We start from the raw sequence: 14,083 nt of genomic DNA, 5'->3' as shown, positions 1-14,083 counted from the left end.
CACACGGCCTCTATAAAAAGAAACCAGAGCATTCGTTTTCAGCGAAGAAGGCGAAGCAAAAGAGACAAATGTGGAATATCTCGAGCACTTCACGTTTCTCTTTTCATACAGATGTGATTTTCCATTCTTTCTCACAGCAGGAAAAGTCAGGGTGACCGTGCTGGCTGTCGCCGGCACCCCGCCTGTCAGGTCCACTTATCCATGAGGAACCGGAGGCCGAGGCAACCAAACCCCAGCTCAAGTCACTTCCTATCACCGCGGTCGCTCCACGCCCCGTTTTACCCCACGGCCAAGACGCTCAGGGGTCAAAAGACACATTGGATCGTCTTCACCATTAACCTGCTTCTAGGATATGATATATTTTAGGGTGAGAGACGTGAAGATAGTAGTGTCTTTCATGTTCAGTTTCAAAACAAATGTTAAATGTCTTTTTTGGAAATACGCAGATTTACTAGTTAGATGAGCAGATCGATACGGCTCTCTCTTGTGTATGCTAAATGTGAAGCTAAAGTGGGACATGGTTAGCTTAGCATAAAGACAGGAACCTAAGGGCCTGGTCTGCACGAGATTTCTGCCTAAAAGCCTATTAATGCAGTTCATTGAAAATGTATTAACTCTGAAAATCATGAGCGTAATCTAGTCCTGCTCAATGTCCAAACGCACCAAAATCTACCTACTTGTAAGAAGTTTTATCTCAGAGTGCTAAGCTAAGCTAAGCTAAGCTAAGCTAAGCTTAACTAAGTGCTTAGACAGCAACCTTCTCATCCAGCTATAAGCGTATTTCTTTAAATGTCAAACTATTCCTTACACGTTACACAACCTAAGCCTTCCTGAGAAATGTGGCTCCGTTATGCATGCCTCCCACCACCATCTCCACGCCGGCAGCAGCAGCAGCAGCAGCAGCAGCAGTGGTGGGTGTGTATCCCCGCCATGCGAGAGGCAGGTGGGCGAGGGCAGGGGGCAGTAGCTGAGCCCACCGGGGCCAATCCATCACACGCTGACAGCAGCCATTAGAGCGCGGAGGAGCATCTGTGGAGCCCCAGGTAAGAATGCGTCGGCCGGGCTGCGTTTTACCTCGGCGAGGGGACGTATGGATGTCGTGTTTCTTATGCATGGGACTGCAAACACGTGCACATGCTCGGAGGGGCCGCCCCATGCTCCATCTGCCCTCCCTGGGATCAGGGCCACACCAGCTCCCCCCACATGACCCTCCAGACACACAAACACACACCGCAGTCAGTGACCTTGCACTAATAGACGAAGTGTGAACAGCAAATGGGAGGTGTGAAAAGATAAAGCCTGACATTCGCTTAGGGCCAGTCGGGTCTCCAGCTTTTCCAGCAGCGCCAGCGTTCCCAGAAGTCTCTCTGAAGATACATCTGAGGCCCCGGTGGACGCGCGGCTTTGACATGACATCACCGGGATGATTCCTCTTCACCGGGTTCACGCTTTCAAAGCATCAGATTTCTGTATTGTGTTTTTTTTTTTCCCCTCTTTCTTTCTTGTAACGGTCACGACAGGAGTGTCAGGTCCGTCGGGGACTCATACTGCACCTGCATGTTGACAGCATTGTGTCTCCAGTGTGACGGGATCTCACAAACACTTTACCTCTCTGGTTAAATATGCGGACGGGACTGTCAAACAAAGGGAGAATGGATCCTCATGACTCAACATCAAAAGAAAAATGAGTCAAATTGGAGCGAAGATGTTTACACTGAATTATAGGGCGAGACAGGTCTACATAGCCGGCGACTACACCGTCGTCAACCGTCCAAACATTCATTTGGTCAAACAACAAAGAGAAGAACGCCTCAGGCCTCATGAGAGATGATTTATTGCATCATGCTATGGAATAAACACCGTGAGATCACATTAGAAAAGCATTCCTTCCTATATTAAATTAGGTGCTTTATTTGTCTTTCTGTATCTCTTATTGAAAATGAGGCTATTAACCAAAACTGGGCAGGAAACATTCTCGTAAAACTAAAAAAAAACAAAAAACACACTTTTTTTCCACATAAATTGCAGCAGCACCGCACACACACACCCGCGCCTGCCAACTACGCTGCATTCAAATGCCTGCGAGTAGCTCGGTGCATCAGAACACATGGCCGTAAATGTTTTAATCAGGCACAAAAAGCAACTGGAGAATATCAGCGCTGTAAAAGGTCAGCCTGAGTAAACAATTTAATGACAAGGTTGGGTTTTTTTCTCTTCCCACTTTTGAAGACGGCGCACGTCTCGGGGAGAAGTAATTGCAGCGTGTTGTAAGCCGTTACTAAATAAACAGACTATTTACTGGAGGGGAAGGAAGGAAGGAGGGTGTTTGTCGAGAGGTATATGGGAGATTAGCGGCCGTAAAAAAGAATAATTAAACCACGACTTAATGCAGATTCTGCATGAAAAAGGTGTTTTTGTATGTATATATTCATAAAGACGCCATCCAAAAGTGCAGATGGGTGATTTATCCAAAGAGTTTTTTGTAAAAGTAAGGTTATTCGAGCATGCAAAGGTTGCACCAGATCTCTTAATAAAAGCTTCGAAAATGCACTTTTTCAATTACAGTCCAGGCACCATTGTTTCCTCTCGGACACAGCTTTTTTCCAGCTGAATGCTCTGTATAATCCATCGGAGAATATGAAGTTGGCATGCATTTGTCTAATCCTTTTAAGGATTTCAGATTGCCTCGGGGACAATAAAATGTGATGAATGGAAGAATCGGATCCACGTAAGCTCCGAAGCTGGCATCGCTCAGACAAAAGCCTACAAAGTAGAGACACACGCACGGTACACAAGCTAATTACAGTCCATTCAAACTGACGGGATACTCTGGGCCTAATTTGAATACGGCATGGAAGATGTCTCTTTCCACACAATTATTTCTGTGATTTCGCTACAATCCTTGAAAGCTTGTTATTTTGGAGGTTTATTTTAACATGTGATTAATTTTGGCGCTTGCTTCTGCTGTTCCAAGATCTGTTGTGTGACATATAACCAATCAAGATAACATCAATACCTCTTCCCTCTTGATTAAAAGAGAGTCTACAGATAAAGTCTTGATGAAATGAGTTATGAACGGGAGATTTGCAGCCGATATATAACACTAATGTGACTCAGATTAGCCCATTTTGCCATTTTTCCAACGTCCAGCGACCGCAGCCGAGTGGAGAGCTGGGTGATGACCGGCCCGTCACTCATGCAAGAAGCTGGGCTTTTGAGTCTGACTGAAGATTGGGTGTTATGCACTCGCACAAGGAAACGAGGCTGCGACATGGTGACAGCTCCTTTTATTAAAATGCTTTTATGCCGCATTCACATTCTTACGCGTCAGTTTGGATGACCGAGTCTTCAGCACCCGATACATCTCCAGCCCCATTTTGAGGGAGGGAACCGCATTTATTTCCCCCCCCCGTGATCGCACAACAGCTAACGTTGAAGGCTCAGCTCCCCCTAAAGGAATAACACTTTGCTACAGCATCAGTCAAAGCGACTATAGCCTCACCGCACGGAGACAAAGGGTAAGAGATCGGGTCACTTGATCACATACACATCTATGATCACAGAGCGGACACAAAACCTCCCAAGTAAACGTGATTGATGCCGTGATGACAGCTCTCTCTCTCTCTAAGCTGCCTTTTATGATGTCTGTGGCGCGGCGGAATGACACGCTAGGAAAAACGACAATTGTCAGCTTAAAGTTGCATGTATAATAATAAAGGAGCATATGTGGTAGCCTCTCTCTTCCAGAGAAAATATGCTGCTTTATAGTCTTCTCTCCGCCGAGTTGTTTTGCAGAGCGTTCCAACCCACGCACTTCCTTATTTGTCTTTTTCCTCTGAAAAAGTCTCTCGTGTGGCCAATTCACTTAAAACTTGTAGAACTGGCTCCTTTAATGGCTTTTTATTGTCGTTATTTAAGATTTATTCTCCTTTAATGGCTTTTTAGTGTTGATATTTTTAAGATTTATTCTCGTTTAACAGCTTTTTATTGTTGATATTTAAGATTTATTCTCCATTACAGCTTTTAATTGTTGATATTTAAGCATGCACTATAGATAATTGATGGTAGTAGTGGCTAATGTTTGAAAAGATACCCGTCGCCTTGTATGATATAATTTTATAAAATAAAACTGCCTTATTCACGGGCTTCGTCAAGGTTGATTCAATATTGCACCATTAAATCATCATAATTGTCCATGTTACCACTTTGGAAGGATGAAAGCTTTTTAATGTGAATCTTTACTGAGACTCAAATTGTGGGTGATAAAATGAAAATGAACTTTTAGAGGCCACATTTTCCAACCTTAGAAACGCAGCAAAGTTCATACAATACTGGATTTAATGCGAGAGATTTCTGCATGAATCAGAGCATTAATAACCAAAGCGATGAAAAGAAAGCACATCACGGCCATTTTCGTTTTCGTTTTAAAAAAGGAGTTCACAAGGCTTTGAATGTTCACGCACATCTACACTCAGTCGACTGAGTCTGTCCTCCCGGCTGCTGCCTCATCAGGGTCATCGAACCAACAGCTGAGACTCAGAAATAAAGAATAAATTACTTGTTATTCTGGACCAAAACCCGTAAACATCTGACACGCAACTATTCCTTCAAGGGACATCTTTATGTAGCTTCTTATTGCGTCGTATTCTCCCGAAAAGAAACTTAACAATTCCACGGTTAACCACGATGGCGAGCCATGAAAGAATGTACGCTTTCCTCCACGTCACAAGTGTAACTATCTTCCAGTCCATTCATGCGTTTTCACCCCAAAGACAATTGGATCGGCAAGCTTTGTGGATTTCTGATCACATGAGTAGAAAAACCGTCAGCTGGGAGGCGTCTTCTCCCTCGGACCCTTCTGGCCCCCGTTCCTCTTGAGTCTGGCCGGGCCTGACAAGCCATTAGAAGGCCTGTCCGCCTGCGGGAATGGATGGGCCATACTCCAGAGGACACGGGGAGTCAGATAAGGCTGCCAGCGCTATCCCCTCGCTCTTCCGTCTCCACACTGTGCTGAGCAACAACGGGGACGGAGCTGGATGTGCACTTCAATTAAACCTCTTTGCAACGTTTCTTTGACGCGTTGCTCTTCGCAGCCGCCTCCTCATTGGCCGCTCCGGAGGCCCCTTTTCGTCACGTTTGTGCACACGTCTCGTTGAATTGGTTATGACGGGCAGAGAGCTGCGGATGTCACACCGACTAGCCGGCGGACAGTAAACACTTCTGACAGGAGCTGTTGGGGTAAAAGGCAACTAAATAGCTGAACGCTCCAAAAGCAACACCGACGTAGAAAATGGCCTTTTTGTTACCTCAGCTTTTTTACGTTTGAAAAATGTTTTCATTTTTCTTCTTCTATCTGTTGCAGCGTGCAATATCAATATATGAGCAAACTGAGTCTCACACACACACACACACACACACACACACACAATAATAAAGCTGTTTGCTACTCATACTGCGTTCTTATTGGTCAAACCGGATCTTTGTTTCAATGTTTAGAATTTCAATGTTTTTTTCAAGAAGAAAACAATGTGATTGTTCAAGTTGGAGCCTCAGGCTTGAATGGAGGTTTGTTGCGGGTTTGTGTATTAGAATGAGTTTCGTCCCGGCGCTGAACGGGTTAAACTCCCTGCTACCGATTACTATAATTACTTTTTCATTACCGTGATGAGCGATTACATTCCTCTGACATTACCTATTAATATAAGCATTAATAAATATACATGGCTACGGCTGTAAAACATCAGTGCTGTTTGTTCCCTCTGCACAGACACAGAAAAAAAAGCTTGTTTACGTTCCTTTTTCCAACATGTGTTTCCTTCCATTTAATGGGAAACACAACAATCTGACCTGAATGGCACAGCTGTGAATAGACTGCCAAATGTTTTTCACGTTATTTTGTGATGAGAAGCAAACAAAAAACACATCTAGTGCTCACAGACCTATTTATATACATACATACTTTCCAGTGCTGTTTACCAGGGGAACGGCGGCAGGAAATTATATATGTGAGAAAGCAGCGCGACGGGGCCAAGAACAAACTGTTTACCTTGTAGAGGAGCATGATGACCTGTCGCAGTTTGAGCTTGTGGAAAACGCAGACGTCATACAGCGCCGACACGGCCAGGACGGTCACTCCGAGCTCCTTCCACAGCATGCTGCACGCGGCGCAGCCCAGGCTGCCCAGGAACCAGGCCGCCAGCCGCCAGGCGCCGGCGTGGCCCCGCAGCGTGCAGTGACGCATGTAGCACAGCAGCGACAGCAAGAAGAACAGCGCGGCGCCCTCGTCGGCCCGGCCCACGACGCCCGCCACCGCCTCCGTGTGGATGGGGTGCGAGGCGAAGAGCAGGCCGGCCAGCAGGCTCCACAGGCCTCCGCCGAGCAGCAGGCGAGCCAGGGAGGTGAAGAGGGCCGTCACGGCCCCGTGGAGGGCCACGTTGACCAGGTGGTAGCCCCAGGGCTCCAGCCCGCCCACGGCGTGGTTGAGGCGGAAGGAGAGGGTGCAGAGGGGCCGGTAGGACTTGTGGCTGCCGCTGTGTGTGAGCAAGGTGCCCCAGAAGTCATCGTAGAAGATGTTGGTCCAGGGGGTCTCCGGGAGCAGGTCCTGATTGGTCTTGATCGCACGGCTGTAAAGAGAACAAAAATAACCGTGAGAATACGATTCTGTATTTATTTAAATTCAAACTCAATGAAGTGCTACGTCCGAACACAGTGTTTATGGTTTATGGTGTTTCTACTGGCAACGCGCTGCAGATTCTACAGGGAGGATGCACAGCTATTCTTAGACGATATAGGTTGCCGTGAAATAAAACTTTTGCATTTGCAGTCGCAGCCTTTGCCCGGACCAGTGCGGTCGCGTGGCATTCGCAAAACAGACAGAAATCAGAGGGTGCGAGCTTCGAGCCTCGGGGGCAGCTTTGCCACAGCTGCCGACTCGCGGATTAAGCGAGAGCACCGCGCCCTTAACCACAAACAAATACGGGCACGCAATAGGGGAACGCCGTGTTGGCAAAACACAGCTTGGGAGAGAGGGTGACCCGGGGCGACGATGGACGCGGCAGCACCGTTTGTCTGGGGATGAAAGCAGCAGCGGTGCAAAACTGAGACGTGTGTCTTTCAGGCTGTTTTTTTTTCTTGGCAGCCGCTAAGTAAGAGTTTGACCTCCTCTCTGTCAGAGATGAACCTGCGTGACCTGACCCGACGCTGCTTCATCAGCCACAAGCTGTGTGTGTCGGTTACCGAGGGCAACGGCCGGCAGGGGTCACAGGAGGTGAGGAAGAGAAGGCACGTTTCTCCCAGCAGGAGTCCTTAAGTGTTTCTTTTTTTCTTCCATCTTTTCTGTCGCGTTCAGAGGTGTCTGACAAAGCGACGGACCTCTGCTGCTTTCAACCGGGACACGGAGGCGCTGATGATTGGGAGGAAACTGGATGAACCTCCGCAGAGACAAGAGGTGTTGTAATTAAATACGGGACATGACACGTGAGAACAAGCCAAGTCGCAATTAACACAATCAGTTCAAAGAGAGGCGGGAGGGAACCACAGGGAGTGCAAGACAAGAAAGGAATTGTTATTTTTAAATACGTGTAAAATACAGAAATGCTCCTTCAGCAAAACTCTTTACCTTCTGCAAAATCGCTACCAGTAAAGGTGGATCTAAGGGAAATAAATACCACCTGGCCTCAGGGTGTTGGGCATAGAAAGAATCAGCTGGGATATAATAAGAAATACCTTGGACGTCAGCACACAGATGATTGGGTTTCTCTAGCATCTCTAGTCAGACTCACAGAGCCCTCCACCAGCCAGCTTAATAGTCGGTAGCCCATCTCTCCACTTCCTGACTCAGATATGTCAGTTTATTTTCACCGGCCCATTTGTCAAGTGAGATCTTCATCCCGCCGCAAGACGCTCACATAAGAGGCATTATGGTTCAATTATCTGAAAAGCCGTTTTGGAGACAAGTGCGCTCTTTTTCCACTGCACAGTGCAGCGCGAGCCAACGGGGCCCAGATACTTTATATATCGCCTCAAAAAGCCCAGACCAGATCTCTCTGGCAGCCCCGGGAACGCACAAAAGCCAGTGCTGCTCGCTCAGAAGCCCACATGCATTTACAGCCTGGGCTTCCTGCGTCGCGGTGAAGAAGGTTCGACTCCCAGACGGCCGCCGGCTCGTACGTCACAGAGGCACCCAAAGGCATCTGACAAGCAGAGAAAGAGGGGGTGGCGGGGGTGGGTGTAAACTCTTCAGCTCTGCAACAACTACTCAAGCAAATGAATGGGAAACACCCACAGCCAAATTCACAGATTGACATCATAGCCCCAACCGGTCTTCCAAAAACCTTCCATGAATCCGCTGCAGGTCTTCATCATCGTCACCGGACCCTGCTCCTCTACCGGCCGAGAGGCCAGCTGGAGAGCTAGATCAGGTTTCTGTGGCCGGCCAAGGCCACTTCTCAGTAGAGCTGGAGGCGAGGACCTCTCGGTGCACTGCAAACCTTTTTCCAGCCCGGAGCACATTCCTGCCCGACCGCACGCCTGTACGCCGACTCCCAGAGGAACAGGGGGGATTGTGTGACCGCTAACAAGAGCTGCCCCTGAAAAACGGTCCCGTCTCCATCATCTACCTCTCGCTGCCAGCCTCAGGTCCTCCACAACTCGTCTGGATTTCAATCACACACAATGTGGACCCAAACTTGTTTAGAATATCATATATATAATGCTATGAAGTGAACTTTCGGCTACCGCTAATTGGGCTAAATGTGGTGAACTCAGGGGCCCGAGAAATGTTCACAGCACTTCCTTAAACCGAATACTTCGAGACAAGTATGTTACATGACATCATGAGCTGAACAGAGAGGGGGAAAAAGAAAGCAGCATCACGATGTCTGTTGCTCATATCAAAGGTCTGACTAACTCTTCATAAAAACGATCCCTTTCACTCCAAAACCACTTCACAGAGCAAAGACAGGACACTGAAAATAGCCCGTTTCTTCTACAGTGCAGTTCCCAGTCTCTCACATATGTAAATGATTCTCTGTTGGGCATGAACAAAAGTTATTTCTTTTTCTAAAGCCCTGCCATGTTAGTCAGCATTTGCATAACTGAGACCTGCAGACCACATAATTGTAAACCCACAGTAAAACAATTTCCTAAGTGGGCGTATCTCGAACCCTCTTCTCACTGAGCTTTTCCATGATAAATTGCTCCGACCATCTCCTTATCTCCTTAGATGAAAAATAATCACGTGAGAGCTATCCTCTTTAGCCCCCAGAACAGTTCCCCGTATAATGCGAGTGCACCGGCGGGGTGGAGAGGAGCGCCGCGGCTGCAGCATCCCGCGGAGGGGAGGCTATCTGAAATTGAAGATTGATTGGCGTCTATGCAGCGGGCGCACACGCGGGAGACGAGGCTGGATATTAGAAAACGGGAGATTGAAAACCAAAGACGTGCTTTCAGGACATTCCTCCCTTTTACAACTATTCAATGAATTTGAGATGAAGCGGTGGGTGGAGTGGAGCCACGTGACCAGGATTAAACCCTGTTTTTAAAAACCCTCTAAAGAATAGGTGAACAATCTTTCCACCAATCAGCTAGTGGGGGAGAGCATACGATTGATCGGAGCAAACACCAAAAGTACCGACTCGTTTGGAGATTGAAACGCTGAAGAGAATAAAGATTTCCATTTGTGACTGCATATGAAAAGAAAATCAGCTGGTGGGGAGTTGGGGGTGATCGAAGGCCTGCCAACTACATGTCATCACCCGGCTTCAATATCTGAAAGAGGCACAGTGGTATTTTTAGACTGCCCACAGAGACACCGGGGTAGCCCGCTCAGTGTTTCCGGAAAGCTCCTTTGTCTAATGTTTCTTCCCATGGGCACGCCAGCGGACCATTAATGGCATACCTCCGCCGCCGGTACCTAATATATAAGAGAAAAGTATTTTCCTACAGCCAAGAGCACATATTCAATTAGGTTGCTTTACTAAAAATGTTGTACGACTGACTAAATTAATTTAAAATAATGCCTTAACATAATGTATGATTGTGCTTCGGATCTTAATGAAAGACAAATAATGGTCTATTTCTGTGCCTTCCGGCGGCTGTGATTAATGTATTCAGAGGCCTCGGAAAAGCAATGCAACTCTCAATATTCTCATTTGAATACATCAATTATTAATCCAGAAGTTGATGGAAATGACATGCACAAAAATAATAGGAAATAGATCCATTTGGGGTATTTTTTTGACTCCAAACGTAACCAAACATTTGCATTTGGTGACTTTCTTTGCTACGGAGAGAAGGAAAAAAGAAGCACCCCCATTCAAACATGGAGATGGAGTCCGAATTTGTTTTGGCTTACATTCAAAACTCTCCCACTTCTGTATCTTCAGGCTAAGATATGATTAATAACCTCGGTATCACGGCGTCACTGGATGTTTTTGGTATTTCAGGGAACAACAGGCAGCGCAGTGAATGAGGGATGAGGAAAGCTAGAGGCCAAACACAGAAAGTGGTTGCCGGGTAAACTCGCTGTGGCCAACACAACGGCACCGAGGTCGCCGTAAAATCCCCTATTGTCAAGAACGAATGGCCGTTTTCTTCCTTTTGACGTGTGCGATTAGAACGCCTGTTATAAAAGCACTTCATAAAAGAGGGCGGCCTCGGGGAAGCAGTGAGGAGCATATTTTTTACACAAGAGGGACTTTTTACGATGACAATTTATTTTTGTTATATGCAGACGATATCTCACGCTACATCATTCTAATTTATTGACCTGAAAATAACCTCTTCTGCAAATGTCTGAGTGAGAACTATAACATTCATCTCCATCTGTTTTTTCAAGTCAAAATGAATCTAAGAAATGAAGCTGTCTTGTCTTTTTTTTCTGTTTTTTTTTTTAAATCACCCACCGTTCCTGAGAGCGAGTGAAGCGGAGGCTGGTGCATTATTATCCCTGGCTGTGCACACGTGACGCCTCCCCTCCATCATTGTAATTGATGAAAGGCAGGGGAGTGAAGATGGATGACACAGTGGCGATGGACAATCAGGATAAAGGGCATTAATTAGGTGTCTTAATCTGGGTTGGATCTACTCTGCATGGAACAATTCTCCCCTTCAATGTTCTTCACCATCAGCTTTTTGTCATTAATGCATCATATACTGTTTTTATCTGTGTGAACACTACGATTAAAATACTAATAAAAAAATAGAAAATATAAATAATTTAATACAAATTGTGTGGGGCAGACCCAGCGTGTTTCAGCTCGCGCCTGCTGTCCAGCATCCCTGATCAGCCCTTTGTGCAGTACGAGATGGGCACAGTAGGGCCACGACCTGAATGCTGAATCCCCGAGAGCCAATCAGACAGCCAGCGAACCGACCAACCCGAGAGCCACGCTTCTCTCCGGCCAACCGGGCTGGCAGAGCAGGAATCCTGGCAGCATTGAATCCCCTGGTGTATCGTTGCCAGGGGCACGTATGAGTCCCGCTCAACCCTCTGATGTCCAGCAGAGGCCCCGAGGGCCACAGCTCCGTCTGATGGAGCTGTCTGGGAGTCTGTTTCTATTCCTTTCAAACCAACTAGACATCAAAACGATCCCACCGACACTGGAATTATATTTTGAAGGCTGAACATATTGTTTGCTGCTCTCCGTGTAAAAGCAAAAGCACGTTGAAACCAGTGAGTGTTGTAAATAAAGCACCTAAATGTGAAGTAAACTGTAAATTCCAGGTATAACGGAGCGTACCCACCAAACGCGATGAACGCGATTTAATCGCGCGACAAATGAAATCGCGTCGCGCTAGACGCTCCAGTTTTGACGCCGGTCCAATATGCCAAAAAACGCCTCATCGCGGCATCGCGTCATCGCGTCATCGCGTCGCGCGACGAGCTCGCCCAAACAACAACATTTCTTCCGCCATTTCATTCTCTCGTCGATCATGGCTGAGATAACCACCATCGCTGCACTGTATCTACTCTGGAGAAGTTCCCAGCTTCGTCTGCGGGCTAGGCGCCGACGTCGGTTCTGGGTGCATGCTACCCTACGGAGGCGGCGTGAGCTCGGCGAGTTCCACCGTCTCCTGCAGGAGCTGCGCCTGGACGACGGCCGGTTCCAGCGGTACTTCAGGCTGACTGTTGCCCAGTTTGAAGACCTGCTAACCAGGGTACAGGACCGGGAGGTTTAGCTGCTGCTCTGCCCAGAACTGGTGCTTCATAGCCGGCCATAAGCTCGTTGTTACCCAGTGATAGAGAGAGTTTAAGTTTATCGGTTTGTCAAAATCAATCAATATTCACTGTAGTTAGCAAGACTCCGACCGGTACAGGACCGGGAGGTTTAGCTGCTGCTCTGCCCAGAACTGGTGCTTCATAGCCGGCCATAAGCCCCAGTGATAAACAATCGCAAAAAAAAAGATCTCTGTGTGTGAAAGAGCTGGGATTGATATGTATGTGTGTGTGTGTGTGTGTGTGTGTGTGTGTGTGTGTGTGTGTGTGTGTGTGTGTGTGTGTGTGTGTGTGTGTGTGTGCGCGCGCGTGCGTGCGCCCCCCAACTTTGATTATGGGCAATATATAATATAATATAATATATAAATATTGTGGCAAAAAGCGAGGGAACACCAGGACGTCCGTACGTCAGCACGTCGGTGACGATCTCAACGCTGATAGGCTGTCGCGGCGCGTCTTCACGCGAATTCGCCGCAAAAGTTCAATTATTTCAACTCGAGCGATGGCGCGATGAAGCGATGAAGCGATTTTTCGCGTCCATCGCGTCCATCGCGCCGCGCTATCGCGTCCATCGCGTCGCCCGGCGCGATGAAGCGTCTAATCGCGTCTTTGCATTGACTTTACATGTAATCTTGTCGCGCGATGAAGTTTCATCGCGTTTGGTGGGTACGCCCCGTAAGAGTGGATTCCAGGAGCAGTAGAGCAGAGCGATATACACTGATTATTGTAACCAATAAATCTGTCAGCATGTGCACACACACACACACACACACACACACACCTCTTTCTCTCAGACACTAACTTTCTTCTGCCTTTGTCTCTGTCACTACTTCCGTCTTCAACAGGCCGACTCGTTGTGAAAGTGTGGTGGGCAGTCGGAGGTACGAACTTTCCTCCAGATGGTTTTCACATTCATTCTCCTGCACTTACTGACAAGCACCTGCATGCTTTCACAGCATCCAACAGTGTTTGGGATATTTCAGTCTGGACAAGTGGAGGACCATCCGACCTACAGACCGACATGGCCAGTGTAAGCAACAAAATGATTAAAAGAAAATACTTTATTTTATATATGAAAGAAAGCAGCTGCCAAATCCCCATTTAATAAATTCCTCATATAAAAGCTAAACATGCTATTAAATTAGGATCTACCAGCCAGGTTGCTCAAACACACTTGAGAAGGCTATATTACTATAACACTACATGTCTTATAAACTTTAATACTCAAATTAACTTGACTTTAATTCATGGAATTTCTCATTATGGTCAACAAATTGAAAAAATTAAATTTCTCCGTGTCTCATTAGGTTTATATTTTTTTAATCCACTTTAACACTAAAGTGGAAAATTTAACCACACAGGTTTTTTTTTTAAAGAAACGTCACAGCCGAAACGAGACTGAAGAACGACGTCTTTGTTCTCAGACTAGTTGTACCTCCATGTTTTCTCTCAGTCTGACCCATGTCTAATGCTGCGGTAGTCACCCAGGCTCTGTTTGGGTGGGGGGTTACTCCAAGCACTCCTCCTCACAACAGGAGGGCTTTTGTCACGCTCTGACCTTTTCGGCCACGTGGGAATAAATGTTTGATTTGTTCCTCCTCTCCCGTTTAGAGTGCTTCTCCTCCGCTCGGAGACGGACAGCGATGCAGATGAGGCCGCCCTTCCCGGGCTCGTGGCCATGTAGCATGCGAGACCCATCCGGCCTGGCCCACCACTGGGCCGTTTAAGCATTCTGATTTTGGGCTCGGAGGATGTTGACCCATGGAGAGGAAGGGGGTTCAGCGAGACCTGCGCCAGATGGAGAGGACCAGCAGAGCGAGGATGGAAACAAACCCACCGTGCAAGCCGGAGCTCAACGAAAACAGC

General features: G+C 47.2%; 1 protein-coding gene across 1 annotated transcript in view; it reads right to left on the bottom strand.

Moving 5' to 3' along the window:
• Positions 1 to 14,083, bottom strand: part of tmtc2b (transmembrane O-mannosyltransferase targeting cadherins 2b) — an 81,297-nt gene that overhangs the window by 38,433 nt on the left and 28,781 nt on the right. The window contains exon 2 of the mRNA XM_084017775.1: positions 6,047 to 6,623. Within this exon, the coding sequence (XP_083873901.1) occupies positions 6,047 to 6,623 (577 nt within the window). The remainder of the gene's footprint in view (positions 1 to 6,046; positions 6,624 to 14,083) is intronic.

This window comes from Eutrigla gurnardus (assembly GCF_963514095.1).
Source record: "Eutrigla gurnardus genome assembly, chromosome: 9".
Lineage (NCBI taxonomy): Eukaryota > Metazoa > Chordata > Actinopteri > Perciformes > Triglidae > Eutrigla > Eutrigla gurnardus.
This window is presented reverse-complemented; position numbering and strand designations above follow the sequence as displayed.